The sequence below is a fragment of the Cibotium barometz genome, chromosome 27, assembly GCF_041138505.1.
Source record: "Cibotium barometz isolate CiBa-2024 chromosome 27, ASM4113850v1, whole genome shotgun sequence".
Lineage (NCBI taxonomy): Eukaryota > Viridiplantae > Streptophyta > Polypodiopsida > Cyatheales > Cibotiaceae > Cibotium > Cibotium barometz.
This window is the reverse complement of record NC_141072.1, coordinates 50,111,711-50,123,779: the sequence shown is the minus strand read 5'-3', so window position 1 is coordinate 50,123,779 and position 12,069 is coordinate 50,111,711. Positions and strand designations below refer to the sequence as shown.

Below are 12,069 nucleotides of genomic sequence, written 5' to 3'. Positions count from 1 at the left end.
ATTAATCAATCAAGCCCATTAAGACCCGTCTCACTGCCATAGAAATGTTGGGTGCCTATATTCAACCTCTAGGTAGAAGGCAAAAAAAGCATGATGGGTACTTATATTCAATCTCTAGGTGTGAAGGCAAGAAGCTATTGGGTGACGTGGGAAAACTGTCCAAGGGGACTTGGTGTCTCGAGGGTATGCTAGCCCGCTCCGCATATAATGCCTCTATAAGGGGAGGAGGTGCAAGGAGAGGCAAAACACAGATCCATGGTAGGCACCCTAGGAACACACTCACGCATCAGGTAGGAACACACTCGCGGAGGCAAAACACAGATCCATGGTAGGCACCCTAGGAACACACTCATGCATCAGGTAGGAAGATCCATGGTAGGCACCCTAGGAACACACTCACGCATCAGGTAGGAACACACTCGCGTAGGCACCCTAGGAACACACTCACGCATCAGGTAGGAACACACTCGCGAGTGTGTTCCTACCTGATGCGTGAGTGTGTTCCTAGGGTGCCTACCATGGATCTGTGTTTTGCCTCCGCGAGTGTGTTCCTACCTGATGCGTGAGTGTGTTCCTAGGGTGCCTACCATGGATCTGTGTTTTGCCTCTCCTTGCACCTCCTCCCCTTATAGAGGCATTATATGCGGAGCGGGCTAGCATACCCTCGAGACACCAAGTCCCCTTGGATAGTTTTCCCACGTCACCCAATAGCGCGAGTGTGTTCCTACCTGATGCGTGAGTGTGTTCCTAGGGTGCCTACCATGGATCTGTGTTTTGCCTCTCCTTGCACCTCCTCCCCTTATAGAGGCATTATATGCGGTGCGGGCTAGCATACCCTCGAGACACCAAGTCCCCTTAGATAGTTTTCCCACGTCACCCAATAGCGCGAGTGTGTTCCTACATCATCCAATAGCGCGAGGAGGTGCAAGGAGAGGCAAAACACATGACATTGACTGCTAGGCCACTTTCCTTACAAAACTCATGGAGCATGTGCATCATCCGCTGCATGTTTTCTGCTGTGTATGAAAAAAATACTACATCATCTGCATATAGTAGCAGTAATATAGTGTATCCAAAAATTTGAGGGTTATCTTTCAGTTCAGCAGGCTCTGTTTTCCTGACCAACTCTTCCAATCTATAAATACATAGGCCAAACAAAGTTGGTGACAGAGGGCAACCCTGTTTGACACCCATATTGCTGTAAAAAGACGTTGACATTCCATTTGTGCCTTTGAGTTGACAGACCACCTTCTCATAGAGTTTATAGATTGCCACCCTTAGGTCATTTGGCACCCCTAAGTGCACCATTCTCTCCCATAGGCTGTTCCTTCGCACGGTGTCAAATGCTTTCTTAAAATCAACAAAGCAGCAAAAGAGGGGTTTTCCTTGTAAACGGCTCTCCTCCATCAGAACCCGTATTGTGACCAAGTGATCTACTGTGTTATGGTCTCTCCGGAACCCGGCTTGTCCAATGGCTCTCTTCTCATTCATTTCTGCCCATAAACTGAGTTTGCTCTCAACAATTGTACTAAATAGCTTGGCCATAGTGGATCCAACCATAATGGTTCTGTAGTTGGTGAGTTGGTTCTTATCTCCCCCTTTATAGATAGGCTTTATCCAATTCTCTTGCCATTCTGGTGGGAAACTATTGACAATTGCATCACTCAATAGAAGAGCAATACATTCTCATGTATACTCTTTTGTCCACTTGAGTAGCTCAGCCTTGAGGTGTAATGTGTCAGCGGCCTTCCCGTTAGCCATTTTCTTCAAGCCTTCATTCACAGCCTCTAGTGAGAAAAAATCTGGGCTATTAAGGTGGACTGCATTTGTGACCATAGATGGGGCATGTGGGTGCATATATAATTGCTTGACATACTTGAGCATTTCTTCCTCCGTGAAGTCTCCCATGATATCCTTTGCTTTCCCTGTGCCCCTCCATGCACCTCTTGGATTTTTGGCAAATTCAATGGCATCTTGCCACTCTTTTTCTAGAATGTATGCCCTCTTTTTCTTTTGGGTGAGTGTATGGAAGTGCTTTTCTGCTTCCCTGCGTGCGTCACTATTCTGCAGATTTTTTATCCTCAGCCTAGCTTCTTTGCATTCATCATCGAACCATTTATTTTGTGGCAGCCCCTTGGTGCATTTCTTCTTACTCTTTTTTTGTCCTAATAATGTATGTGCCACCGATAGTAGATCTCCTTGTACCTTAGTCCAGCTCAGCCTGTGTATTCCTCTTAGTGATGCATCAATATTTTCAGCATATTGCTCCCTCTTGTCACTGTCAATACAAAAAGACCAACCTACTGTAGTAGGTGTTTGCATTTTTGTCATGTATGGGATATTCACCTTGAGGTACAGGGGAGCATGATCCGATTCTGGGTACTTAGGGCCAATCACATACTCAGCTATGAGATGTACCGCATCTACAGATATGAAAGCATAGTCTATCACGCTAGACCCTCCACTAGCTGAAAAACATGTCGGTACCTTTGTGTGTGGGAAGAGGCATGTACCATTCATTACTAACATACGGAGGCTGTTAAATGCACATGGTAAGGCAATGACTACTAGAGAGAGAGAGAGAGAGAGAGAGAGAGAGAGAGAGAGAGGTAGAGAGAGAGGGAGAGGACGAAGGCCAAAATCTTCCCAACACATATTACTTTAATTAGACACACCCACCCCAGTATCACATGTTAAAAACACGCATGCCCAGTACCACATGTCAAAATCTTCCCACCACATGTTACTTCAATTAATTAGACACAACCACCCTAGTACCACATGTCCAAAACACATGCCTAGTACTACATGTCAAAATCTTCCCACCACATGTTACTTTAATTAGACACACCCACCCGAGTACCAAATGTCAAAAACACACATCCCATTAAGGAGAAATTACAAAATAGAATTTTTACCCAAAAAACCATCATTAAAATCTTATCATTATTATAAAAATTATCTTATCATTAAAAAATCTTAAAGTTTAAAACTTGAATAAAAAATTCAAATTTTACTTCCCCATACCAAGGTAACCTCAACCCTCCCAACAACAAAATGAGGAAACGTAAGTCAATATGGGACCAAGATATTGTTTTTTTTCATTAATTAATTAGTGGATGGCGGGCTGTGGGTAAAGTTGATAGAAAAAAAAAAACCAAGGTTATCCTTTAAACTCGAAAGGTATTTTTTTTTCCTCTAAACGTCGAGATCGATCTATGGACGCTTAGCAGCAAGCTTTATAATCTCTTCTGGTTGCTTTTCTTAGGTGGGCTGAAGCCCCACGAGAAAGAGAGAGAGCGAACGTTGCAGAGAGATGGAGCAAACGACCAATGTTCTAAGTGAGTTCAAAAAAGGCAAGTTCAACAGGGCAGAAGTCTCATGAAAGAGAGCGAAACATGTCAAAGAGAGAGAGTTTTCAAAAGGTAAGTTCAACCGGGCAGAAGTCCCACAAGAGAGAGTGAAGCATGTTGAAGAGAGAGGGAACGTTGCCTAGTGGTCAATCTTCTTTTTTTTTTTGGGTGGTCGCTGTCGTTTCGTCTTTTTTTTTCCCGACCAATGCACGTTGGTGGTCGCTAGGTGTTCGTTGGTACCTTAGGTTTAGGCTTCAAGCCCATTAAGACCCGTCACTGCCATAGAAACGTTGGGTGCCTATATTCATCCTCTAGGTGGAAGGGAAAAAAAAAAAAGCATGATGGGTGCTCTTCGATGGTACCTTAGGTTTAGGCTTCAAGCCCATTAAGACCCGTCACTGCCATAGAAACGTTGGGTGCCTATATTCAACCTTTAGGTGGAAGGCAAAAAAAAGCATGATGGGTGCTTATATTCAATCTCTAGGTGTGAAGGTAAAAAAAGCTATGGGTAAATCCAATCTCTCAGTGAGAAGGTTGAATGTAGGGAAGTTGGTGGTCCTCTTCACTGGTACCTTAAGTTTAGGCTTAGCTAAGGTATTAATTAATCAATCAAGCCCATTAAGGCCCGTCTCACTGCCATAGAAATGTTGGGTGCCTATATTCAACCTCTAGGTGGAAGGCAAAAAAAGCATGATGGGTACTTATATTCAATCTCTAGGTGTGAAGGCAAGAAGCTATTGGGTGACGTGGGAAAACTATCCAAGGGGACTTGGTGTCTCGAGGGTATGCTAGCCCGCTCCGCATATAATGCCTCTATAAGGGGAGGAGGTGCAAGGAGAGGCAAAACACAGATCCATGGTAGGCACCCTAGGAACACACTCACGCATCAGGTAGGAACACACTCGCGGAGGCAAAACACAGATCCATGGTAGGCACCCTAGGAACACACTCACGCATCAGGTAGAAAGATCCATGGTAGGTACCCTAGGAACACACTCACGCATCAGGTAGGAACACACTCGCGTAGGCACCCTAGGAACACACTCACGCATCAGGTAGGAACACACTCGCGAGTGTGTTCCTACCTGATGCATGAGTGTGTTCCTAGGGTGCCTACCATGGATCTGTGTTTTGCCTCTCCTTGCACCTCCTCCCCTTATAGAGGCATTATATGCGGAGCGGGCTAGCCTACCCTCGAGACACCAAGTCCCCTTGGATAGTTTTCTCACGTCACCCAATAGCGCGAGTGTGTTCCTACCTGATGCGTGAGTGTGTTCCTAGGGTGCCTACCATGGATCTGTGTTTTGCTCTCCTTGCACCTCCTCCCCTTATAGAGGCATTATATGCGGAGCGGGCTAGCATACCCTCGAGACACCAAGTCCCCTTAGATAGTTTTTCCACGTCACCCACTAGCGCGAGGAGGTGCAAGGAGAAGCAAAGCACAGACCCATGGTAGGTACCTTGGGAACGCACTCATGCATCAGGTAAGAACATACTCACGGAGGAGGTGCAAAGAGAGGCAAAGCACGGATCTGTGGTGGTAGGCACCCTGGGAACGCACTCACGCATCAAGTAAGAACATGCTCACGTGTTCTTACCTGATGCGTGAGTGCGTTCCCAGGGTGTCTACCACCACAGGTCCGTGCTTTGCCTCTCCTTGCACCTCCTCCCCATATAGAGGCATTATATGCGGGGCAGGCTAGCATACCCTCGAGACACCAAGTCCCCTTGGATAGTTTTCCCGCGTCACATTGGATGCCTATATTCAATCTCTAGGTGAGAAGGCTAAATGTAGGGTAGGGAAGCTCCATAGCTATAGCAAGCGGTTTAGGTAACGTTGTCGTATATATAGTCTTATCATTTTTCTTTATCCGAAGTTGTTTGATGTTGTGACTATCCACAAGCTTTGGAAGGATACGATCTCTGGTTCGAGTTCGGAAAAGTCTGGTTAGTGTACAAGCATGTAGGTCAGAAGATTAGGATTTTGTGGTAAAATTGTAGGTTACATGCCTTAGGAAACGCATACATACGGCTTGCCAGTCTCGTTGTCATGGTAACGTTTCATTAATGAAATGATTTTTAAAAGCTTTCGGCTGCTTGAATAATAAGTTTGACATGATAATTCTCTTCATGCACTAACATGAAAAAAAAAACCTTTCCATTACACAATTTGTGTTCCATTTTCATTAAAAAAGGGGGAAAAAACTGGGATTAGAACCTTGGCAAACCTAACAACGCCCAACGATGCAAAATGGCACACCCAAAAGAAGTACAGTCAGTGGAAAAGGAGGTCCTGAAGACGACCCTTTATACATCTCTGTCGTCATATCACTAGAAAAAAGTCACTGCTGCTAGGAGGTGTGATTGTTAGCCAGGTCAATGAGAGACCAAAACTTTGAGCCCTTTTCGTGGGGATTGGATGTGGGCTAAAGTCTAATCCTCCGTGGGAGCCTCAAGATCTGCATACGCATTCTCGCTCAGCTTCTGCTCCTCTTCTTGGACCTCCTTCTCCGTCTTGCGCCCCTTTTTGGACTTGTAGTACACGCCCATGAACGTGCCCACCGCCTTGTACTTGTCCCGGCACCGGTTGTAGAGGCCCGCGTCGAACATGCGCCAGAAGTCCTTCTCGTTCAGCTCCGTCACAGCATACAGGGCCTGGAAGCCGTGGTTCTCTATCAGCCACTGCTCGATCCGCCGGCATGCCTCTATCCCGTCGAACTCCTCGCCGCGCAGGATCGGATTCGGTGTATAATACAAGCCAATGTCGGTGTACATTTGGGCGTATAGCGTATCCCCTCGTCTGCGGTGTCTCTCGAAGCCAGGCTCAGGGTAGATCATCGTCTTGATTGGAAACTTGTGAAGCTTGTGGGGGCACAACCAGATGGGGTATAGCTGCACGAATCACAGCCACTTCTTCATCAAACGGTTATATAATCCCAAAAACAAATGATGAAACCAAAAAATGCGATTAGCACTTAAACTCTCAATTATTCCTTGAACAAGCAATGAAACCACCTATTTGAAGTCTTGGGTTTTTGAGTTAACGGACCTCCAACTCCCTGTGAGCAAACTCCAGGGCGGCCGGCACCTTGTAGAGCGGGACAAGCATGTCCTGAATCACGTGCTTCTCGTGGTAGTAGTTCCTGATGGCATCTCCTTGCGTGGCTTTGAGGAAGGAGACCTTGGGCGGCATGAGCCAGCCAAGCAGGTAACGGAACCAGAACTGGTCTGCGAAGGGTAGGATGAGCTTGCCCTCCCAGTAGAGGCAGCGCGTGTGTCGATGGTAGTAGTCCCTGGTAGGAATGAACTCCACGAACTGGCCCCTCTTCAGCGCTGTCTGGGCTCGCTGGTAGAACCAGGGCTTGAACCACCAACGCTGCTGGTTGATCTTGTGGCCCTTCTTCTTGGCCTCCGCCGTGGAAGCGTACTGGCCCGTCATGCACACGGCCTCCGACGAGTTGTAAATCATGGTCTCCACGAAATCCGGCACCTTGTCGCTGGAGTCCTGGTTTCCGTCTGGATCTGTAAAGGACTCGATGTATGCCTGCCCAAGCTCACGGAGGGTACCCCGGACGGGCACATACGTAACCTTCATATACTCTTTGATGGGGATGAGCTTGATCTCGGCGGCGACAAGGAGGCCCAAGGTTCCCTGAGACCAGGGAATGGCATAGAAGAGATCAGAGTACTCGTTGTCGGCAGTTGCCTTGACGAGCTTCCCGTCGGAGAGGACAATTTCGTAGGCGACGACGGTGTCGGCGAAGAGGCCGTAGATATGGGAGCTGCCCTCAATGCCGTAGCCGTTGATGAGACCGCCCACTGTGAGGTCGTCCAGCTCCGCCACCACAGCCAGGGACAGGTTCAGGGGGACCGTCACCCGTGTGATCTGGCCCATGTTCACCAGCGGCTCCACGCGAGCCACCATGCGCTCGGTGTCGATCTCCAGAACATTGCGGAAGGCGGAGAGGTCGACCTCGAAGTGACGAGCTCGCTTGTAGTCCACATTGCGCATGCCCACGGCTATGTAGGGCTTGCGGGCTGTGCACACCAGGCCGTCTCGCTGAGGGTCTCGCTCCTTGAGGCGCTTGATCACCTTCACGACGTTCTCGTCATGCTCTTTCTGGCGCTTCTTGTAAGACTTGCTGGCCGACCATTTGTCGCCCCAGTAAGTGAGGACGTCGAAAGTGAAGGAAATGGGCAGCACGACGAAGATGACGATGATCCAGCGGAGTTTTACGAGGTAGTCCACCAGCGTCTTCTTACGCTTGGGACGCACCAGCGGCTGGTGGAGGTCCGACATGCTGCCGGAGGCAAGGCAACCACGGCGGTGAGGGTCCGGTGAACTGTGGACAAAGGAGCTGGGTGAGCTACAGTGAGGCGGACGCCGCCATGTTGACAAGGGGAAGGGCAGGCGCCGGGTGAGAGGATGGAGGGGAAAGGGGGAGAGGTCTTTAAAGTGCAGGCTGTTCCTAAGGATGAGAGTGGATGCTAGCAGGCGCCAGCAGAATCGTCAAGTTGGTTGGTGGGAGAGGAGCCAATGGCATCCAATGCAACTTTATTTAAAAAAAATCTTGATATGGGGCCCACGGACAGAGGCCGAGGCAAAAAAGTAAATAAATTGAAGCGCAATCAGACAAATTATATTTCAGACTTTTGGTTTTTTTTGGCGGAGAGATCTCTCGACTTTTCCTGCCGATCTCTGTGTAGGTGTTGTCGCGCACGATCTCTTTGTAGGTTATGAGCCATCGTCGTGCAAGGTTCGAAGTCCGCACTGCGAGCCTGCGCAAGCAGGAGGTCACACGCGCGAGCTGCCACCCAGGTCTGAGCTGGCAAGCTCTCTTCAGACAAGATATTATTATCTCTATTATTCTATTTTCCCATAATCCAACGGTAAAAGAAAATCGAGCACAACGCTCGAGACCACCCCATCTGCCCGTCTGAATTTTTTTATTTTTATTTGGGAACGCGCAATTCATCAATCACGTTGCGCTAAATAAACAGTTACTTTTTAAAAAACTTCCAGAATCCATTATCCATAGTAACCTTGTATCTATGAAATTGTGAATCCTTTTATTGGAAAAAGCCATAAGTCCTAAACTATTCTTTTTTTCCAACCGATCAAAATATAAAGATGATGGTCAAAAGTAGCCAGGGATTAATGAATAATGATGGTCAAAAGTAGTCCTCCCACGCAGTGTTTTGGAAACACTTTTTGAAAATAAAGGCAATCACAGGAATCCTTCTAACAAGGCACTTTTGAAAAAGTGTCACTATTTCTTAGTCCCATTACTACTATTTCTTGAAAAAGTGGAGGCTACATTTTTCCTTCCCCTCTCAAGATGAGGTCATTTTTGGGTAATTAACCACTTCCTCATCCTGGGCCACTCTTCTTTCTCTCTTGTCCCTCACACAGAGCTCTAACCAGCATTGAAAGGCTGTGTAGGAACTTCCTTTGGTCCGAGAACCCTTTGAAGACAAAAATCCCAAAAGTAATCTGGAAGATATGTACTCTCCCAAAGGAGAAAGGTGGATTAGGTATCATCAACATAGCTGAAATGGCTAACAGATTCGTCGGATATAATATGGCCAATGTAGTGAATTTCTGTTTCAAAAAATTCACATTTGCTCTTCTTTGCAAATAGTTTGTGCTTTCGCAACAACTCGAACACTAGACGCAAATGCTCTATGTGTTCTTTCTGTGTTTTACTGTATACAAGAATATCATCTAGGAAAACTACTACGAATTTTCCCAGATAAGGACATAAAATACTGTCCATCAGCGTCATAAACGTCGCTGGAGCATTGGTTAGCCCAAATGGCATAACCAAAAACTCAAAATGCCTGAAACGGGTCCTAAATGCTGTCTTCGCAACATCTTCTTGTTTAATTCTAACCTGATGATACCCAGATCTCAGGTCTATTTTTGTAAAGTATCTCGATCCATAGAGTTGATCAAACAACTCATCCATGCGTGGCATTGGATACTTGTTCTTAATCGTTATCTGATTAAGAGCCCTATAGTCTATGCACATCCGCATAGATCCGTCTTTCTTCTTTACCAGAAGAATAGGCGATGCCACGGACTTGAACTAGGCCGAATGAAGCCTTTGTTCAAATATTCCGTCAATTGTTTTTCCACCTCCTGTGCCTCGGAGTGGCTTAACCTATAAGCAGGTTTGCTTATAGGTTTTGATCCTGGCATAACTTCGATGCCATGGTCTATTTCTCTAGATGGTGGTAAACCATCTGGTAAATCATCAAGAAAAACATCATGAAATTCCTCTAATAAATTCATTAAAGTATCTATGTACTTTTTCTTTAATGTCTCATTCACCTTGGATTTTTTTCTTGTTTGAATCACATGCATGCCAAACAGGGTTTTCAAACAGTGGGTCTCGTCCAAGGTTATTTTGTTTTCCTTGTTTGTCGACGCAAACATCATTTATCATTTCATCTACGGAAACAGAATTCAAAAGAGGGTAACAAGCATATACCTCTGCTATCTGGTCTCTGCGAACCGCTGTACACAGCTCCATGGAGGAAATAAGTGGTGTGGCAGGGACAGTACGGTCGCCCTACAGGGTAATGACTCTACCTCCGTGCTCAAAGCATAGCGTATTATGTAAGTAATTCCGAGCTAGACTAGGGCCCAAGCCATACAGCCACTCCCTGCCTAGATATACGTCTGCTCTGGCTAAGTGCATGACCTGAAAGTCAAGCGGAGCCTCGTAGTCCTGCTTAGATAATGGGACCCCCAATACTACGGTATTCCATACCGTTTTATCATATCCGTTGGCTAGGCCAACAGTATACTCATGATCACTCCGGGTCTCAGTCAATCCCAACTTCTTGACTAACGAGTAGTTCAAGAAGTTGTGGCTAGCTCCATCATCAATAAAAACTGTGACTCTACGGCCACCTATGGTGCCATACATGCGCACCATGTCATGCGGACCTACAGTAGGCTGCCACATCGATGGTGTCACTGAACAAGCGTGATGCTCATCACAATGACACACTGCCACCTCTCTGAACTCTGCGGAACTGAGAGGTAGTCTCTGCACTGTATGCAACTGCCTAGAAGATTTACCATCTTTTTTGGGCTCGTTGCCACTCGTGCTGGCTTTAGGCTTTGGACACTCAGCCTTCGTGTGCCCTACTTCATTGCAATTAAAGCAGCGATTTTCCTTTCGCGCTTGAATATACTGCTCTTTCTTTTGGATTTTTGTCTCTTTTCTTCTTGGATGGTCGCGGTTTTTTAGACCAATGACCACCCTGTCCTTCTTGGTTCGTCCTATCCCCTTGTTTATCACTGCGGAACCCTTTTCTTTTGAGGCCTGACCTCCTCTTTTCTTTTGCGAGAACCACCACGCACACTACGACGCTTAATGTCATCAAATATCTGTGCATATTGAATTGCCTCTGCTAAGTCTTTAGGCTGTAAGGCGAGTGGGCTCCGGTCCCCCGTTCATGCGCGGACTCTGATGATCCCCTTGAACCACGCTCTGATACCAGTGTTAGATATCCGTAACGCCGCTACGGGCGTTAACACAAGAGGGGACGGCCTCTGGCTCACCACCCAGAGGAAGAATGAGGATTGCCCCTCATCCCCTAGGCTATATAGTGTGTGGCCTGCCGTCCACACTAGCCTGGCCGCCCATGACTCCGCATGGGCGTCCTCTCCCATTGAACCCCGGACATGGCCATCCGGTCTGCCGTCGCCGTCGGTCACATGCATTACAGCCTACGTGACACCTCCCTATTCCAAAGTCTACCGACCCTACCCCAACTCATATATAAGCTAAATCAGAGATGGAATATCCTATGGGACAGGGAAACATGGAATAACAGGTTCAAAAACATATAGTCCAGCTTAATCTCCCCAAAATTCTCCTGTCTCCTCCTGTGGCGATTCTCCACCATGCAGTATGGACCAATGAAAGGGCAACCAAGCTGGGTATAGGGCAAAGTGTTTGCCCTAGATGTCGGAGGCACCCAGAAACAGTCACCCATCTTTTTTTATCTTGTCCAGCTAATACTCATGCGTGTGAACTGCTGTTGCAAGAATGCCTTTCTTCAGTTAGGATAACTCTATCATGGACTCAAGTTCTTCTGGGCGAATCTATAAGATGCTCTTCTCATTTATGGTCCTTAATAAGAGCTTGTTTTTTATGGGCTATTTGGTTATCCAGAAATGCATTTGTATTTCAAACCTTGCACAGGGACCCGGTTCATACCCTGAGAAGTTAACTATGTCTGCAGCTCTACAGGTTCTTACAAACGTGGATAGAGCTTTTGTTAACACCAAGAAGACAGCCCTAGAATTGGACAAAGAGAAAACAATGAAGAAGCTACAACGCAAGCACCAAGAGTCAGTGAGTAGAGCCAACAAGAAATTCGATAAGCTCACCCAAGCATCCAAATCCCAGTTCAATCAAGCATGGGAAACAATAGAAGAAGAGATGAGGATCATCAACCAGAGGGATGAATCAATTGTAGGAAAAATTTCAGAACTTGTAGCTTTCAAAAGATCTATCCATTAAGAGTTATGCTTCTCTGTTTAAAAAACATTTTGTATTCTGTTATGTTATAATATAATCCCTCCTGTTTGTTTTTTTTTAAAGATGAGGTCAATTTTTCAAAGATTGAGCAAGCTCAGAATAAAGCAAATGTATCTTTTCTTGAACATTGTTCCCACGAGACGCACGTTCAATTC

The 12,069-nt window shown here is 46.4% G+C and overlaps 1 protein-coding gene across 1 annotated transcript; it reads right to left on the bottom strand.

The window, feature by feature from the left end:
• Positions 1–5,514: 5,514 nt before the first annotated feature.
• Positions 5,515–7,893, bottom strand: LOC147623489 (delta(24)-sterol reductase-like). Its single transcript, XM_086821655.1, has 2 exons — positions 6,403–7,893; positions 5,515–6,245 (listed from the first exon to the last, which is right to left on the bottom strand). The coding sequence occupies exons 1-2, from the start codon at positions 7,651–7,653 to the stop codon at positions 5,787–5,789; spliced, it is 1,710 nt and encodes a 569-aa protein (XP_086677781.1). The 5' UTR covers positions 7,654–7,893; the 3' UTR covers positions 5,515–5,786.
• Positions 7,894–12,069: the final 4,176 nt, after the last annotated feature.